Source organism: Pterocles gutturalis, unplaced genomic scaffold (genome assembly GCF_000699245.1).
Source record: "Pterocles gutturalis isolate BGI_N339 unplaced genomic scaffold, ASM69924v1 scaffold8411, whole genome shotgun sequence".
Lineage (NCBI taxonomy): Eukaryota > Metazoa > Chordata > Aves > Pterocliformes > Pteroclidae > Pterocles > Pterocles gutturalis.
Window position 1 is genome coordinate 400 of NW_010100278.1, and position 4,715 is coordinate 5,114.

Sequence of the window (4,715 nt, forward strand, 5' to 3'; positions counted from 1 at the left end):
GCATCTTTTTCTGGAAGTAGCTTTGAAAATGGCTTAGATGACTATGCAGTGTTAATGTTGACAACTACATTAGGTGATTTATGAAGGAAGCATCTGAAACTGAAGAGGTAGACTCCATATCTTAAAATCCATGCTGTTAAAAAAAAAATAAAAAGTTATACTTTGAAATTAAATAGCAGGGAAAAGTTCCTGATGAGCCTTTTCTCCTGATTTAAATACATTTGGTGGATGTGGTCTTCCTTTTGTTTATATTGACAAGGAAATAATAGTTTATAAATTCCTATTATCAATCATACGAGCAGTGATAACAAGCATTGTTACATACTCTGCCTCCTGAACATCCAGACCTTATTTCTGTTACTTCAGTATTGTAAGAGGAAGAGCGACAATTTTCATCCACTAGCTACTGCTTACTACCAGTGGTTGAAGTACCATACTGCTTTGATTTATCCTGTGCACTGTTAGATCATGTGCTGTTGCATGTTGTTTTGAACAAATCAGGTATTTAAGTAAGGAAAGATTTTCTTGACCCTAGAATTTTTGCTCTGTGGTGAGCCGCAGTATCATTGTTCAAAAATTATTCCAGTGATTAACCTCCACAGCTGCCTGAATGTGATGTGAATACAATTGTGGATGAGATGCACACAGCATCATCCTGTTTCAGGTGGTGTGGAGAAATGGTGGCAAAATTGTGCTTGTGTGAAAGCCAAGTGAAGTGGGACAATGGCAGAGACAACATCAACAGCAGTCGGTGAGAACAGTAGATTATAGCAATAAGAAGGGTGATGAATAATTTTTCATTAGGATGGTATTTATCACAATTTTTAGGGGGTGGGAGTGTCACCTCGTCATCTGTTTTAGTAGTACTGTATTCCTTACTAGTCGTACTCATACACAGTGCAAGGTGGCATAAATACATTTGCATCTATTAGACTATTCCCCACCCCAGTCATGATTTGCCTAGTATGATATTTGAATCTCTTAGTTCATAGCAGGTTGGGTTTTTTTTTTTTTTTTTTTTTTTTTTTTTCAGGTTTAAATATCCAGGCTTCTTATAAATGACAAAATTTTCAAGAGAGGAAGTTTCTGTGTATGAATAGCCATTGTTGCTTATGCTAGTAGTATTTATTGTAGAGTACTGTGAAATATGGTGTTGTATCTGATAAAGGCTTCAGCACCATAATATACATTAACTATCATGTTTATGTTTTCAGGACATAGTGTTTGTGAGTACTTAGTGTTGCAGTTCGTTTTGTGAAGAATCGTTTATTCATGATTGAGACAGGGAAGCAGAGACTCCGACAAGTTGGTCCTGTTGAAGGCCACATGCTGTAGCTCTCAGAGCTACTCTATCCCAGTTTGCTGTTCTCAATTCACGATGTTATTTTGTGTCGTAACATCAGGTGTTTCTCTACATCTGAAACTTAAAGCAGATACCATGTTGTTTTGTAGAACAGCATTAACTCTTACTCTGCATCATAGTCCAGACATGCTAAATTATTATTTTTTCTGATTTTTCTCTCAGATTAATTACTTTTAGAGGGAGAATGGTTAGACACGTGTAGAAAGGACTCCAGGCTCTTGAGCAGTAACGTACTGTCATACAAATATGGACATTTTGTTTCAGTTTTTCTTTCTTTGTCTCATGTTCTAGCAATCTGTAGGATATTGTAGGACTTTTGGTGACACACTTGATACGCTGTGAGTTGGAGAAGTGAAAGGTACTGAAAAATAGAGTGGATGGTGTAGCATTCTGATTTTGATAGATATTTGAAGCTACAGTCACTATTTTTGAAGGTAAAGCTACTGGGTAGAGAATGTGAGTGTTCTGGCTAATGTACCAATGAACAATCTTTGAGCTAACTTTTCAAAACATGTGTGAAATTATTAACTTCTTTAGTTTAGAAAGCATCCAGGTTGAGGTTCATCTTGCCTGACTTGTGGTTCTAAAAGTTAGCTGGCTTTTCTTGTCATGGGAGAGGAATAGGTCGTATGAACTGTGCCTCTTTGGCATCTCCACAGGGCAGTGTATCAAAATTGTATCTTTTTCCACTGACTGTGGAGTAGAATTAGGCTCTCAGGTTGTGTATTGGTGTATAAGCTGGGAGAGAAAATCCTGCTTCCAGATTCCAAAATGGTCATTTTTTTGGTCTGTTTCCAAAGGTCATTTCAATTTAGATTCTTTGCATACTGAGGCTGTGTTATTCCCTGACATGAATTTGCATTCATCACATGTATGTATTTGTAATTTTAGATTTCCAGCTCAAGATCAGTGTGCTTGTGCTGATTTTCCGATGAAGTACATCCTGGTAACCGGTGGTGTCATCTCAGGCATTGGCAAAGGGATCATTGCAAGCAGCATTGGCACCATACTGAAATCATGTGGGCTACGTGTCACTGCAATCAAAATTGATCCTTACATAAACATAGATGCTGGAACCTTTTCTCCGTATGAACATGGTATGACGGGCAGTGCTGTTGCCTTTTGCATAAATATGTGTATTCACAGTAATGTGGTGGTGTTTTTTTGTTTTTTTAAAAACAGTATTATGGTAGTTATTAGTCATTTTATAATGTGTTTTACAATGTAAGTTTGTTTCTTATTGTATGTTCTCAAGGGCATTGTCTGCTCTAATTAAAGAGAGAAGCGTGTTTGTTGAAGATACTTTTATGAGTAGATGCTTCCTTTCTATAAAATACCTCTTTGTTGGGAAAAGTCCTAGCTGTAGGCCTTGTTCAGTTAATGCTGTCTTCAGCTCAACTTGATAAAAAAAATAAAATTGGAATGGTACCATAAAACTTATTTGAAACTTAAGTCCTCAATGGTTACTTGTGAATATTGTTATGTGGGTGTCAGGTGTCAGTGCCTTCTAGTGTAAGTGTCTTCAGGAGAGTTAGATTAAGTTCTCATTTTAGTCAAAACTATCAGTGAAGCTTAGAGAGCCAGCTAATGATACAATTTTAAAGTAGATGATTAGTTTGTTTGGTTAATTCTCTAAGCTGGGTTGGTTGTATTGACTACATTGCTCATGAACTACAAGACAGTCTGACATGCATTTATAATGTTGAGTGTTCCTTCAGCTGTCTGGCCTGTTACTCATACATTTATTAAAATGTACAGATAAAAGAGTGGTTTTCAAAGTACCGAAGTGCCTTCAGCCAATAAACATTTCTGATTCTTTTTATTTGTTGGATTTTCTCTGCTTAGTTTTAGTCTGGACCAAAATTTTTGAAACTGGAGGTAAATGTGTTTATCTCCTGAACTGAAAAAAGACTTAAAGTTTTTTAATTGAAGGAAGAGCACAGCACATCAGACCCCTCTCAAAAAGCCCAATTTAACTAATCTGGTAGTCCTGCACTTTAAGAAGTATGTCTGGCACTACTTAGGCTGTTGGCTGGGGAAGTTCTGCATTTACCTTTGGTGGTAAGACTCCTGCGATGACTTGAGATTGTGAGGATGGATCAGGTACGGGCAGAGAGGATGCTATGCCATGTGATTCCCACATGATTTTTTTTTTTTCCCCTCTGTTTGCTTAAGAGTTTTTTTACTGCTTATGAAGAAGCACTGGCTTGCTGGGTAGTAAGTACAAATTCACACATGCCAGAATGGCAAGCCTCTTTTGTTAACATTTTGGCAGAAATACGAACAAGTCAAAAGATTTTAATTTGGTGATTTCCATTTAACTAAAGAGTTTTTTAAAATAATGTATTTTTTTAATTCTTCCAAGGTCTTCCTAGGAGAAATGTTGGTTCCACTCTGTGTCTGTTGGCTTAAATGATAGCTTGGTGCAGAGGAGGTACTAGTTCTCTCACAGAATCAGGCATAAATCTTCCACTCTGTAACATTGTGGTGTTTTTGTTAAACTGTTAGTTGAAGTGGAGTGTTGTATCTTGGTGGGATGTGTATTTCTCTAGTCCACACTATACCTTGAGGGGGATTACTGCTTTTTTTTTTTTTTTTTTTTTTTATTGTGCATTAGTCTTGTTTAGCTGTTTATCTGTTGATTCATTGGGTCGTGGCAAAATATTTTATGTTTATTCTGAAGAGCTTTCTAGTCTTACCTCAAGATCTAGTGACTTTAGTTCCTTCTGAAGTTGACTAGATTCAGAATTTAGAGACTCCTTAGAGGTCTAAGAAAATTCTGAACCTGAAGGATATTTTTATTATATTTTTCAGGATCAGAAATAACCCTTAGTCTGGACGTAGTGAACCAAATATACAAGATGAAACAACTGAATAAGAAACAGTGATCATGTTTAAAGCAGCATTTATGTTCATCATAACTTTACTCCTGATCAAGCCTTAATCGTTAAAATAGATCCAAACAGTGGTAATTTATAGTGAAACACTTTGAACACACGTAATAATTCATGCTTACAAAAGCTCAGTTTTTGGCTCCCACACATAAATTAATGTTTCATTTCTTGCTGATTTATGATGCCTGGAGATTGTTTTCTTCCAATCAAGGGTTGTAGCATACTGTTGAAATGCTAGTTAAATACTTTTAAGTCACTTAAATATTTTGACAATATAACTTAAATTTATTTGCAAAACTATACATGACTGAGGGATAGGCATTTGATGTAAAAGTTACAACTTGGATATTAAGTCACACAGAATGATAATGCAGATTGAGTTGCAGCTGTTCTTTATTGATATGTTGTTGTGATATGCCATTTAAACAAAAAACATTTCTTCAATTTTAAGATAAGTT

General features: G+C 35.9%; 1 protein-coding gene across 1 annotated transcript in view; it reads left to right on the forward strand.

Moving 5' to 3' along the window:
- Positions 1 to 2,254: 2,254 nt before the first annotated feature.
- Positions 2,255 to 4,715, forward strand: part of LOC104465925 (CTP synthase 2) — a gene marked incomplete at its 3' end in the record, with an annotated part of 12,851 nt that continues 10,390 nt past the window's right edge. Inside the window, exon 1 of the mRNA XM_010079172.1 lies at positions 2,255 to 2,460. Within this exon, the coding sequence (XP_010077474.1) occupies positions 2,295 to 2,460 (166 nt within the window). The remainder of the gene's footprint in view (positions 2,461 to 4,715) is intronic.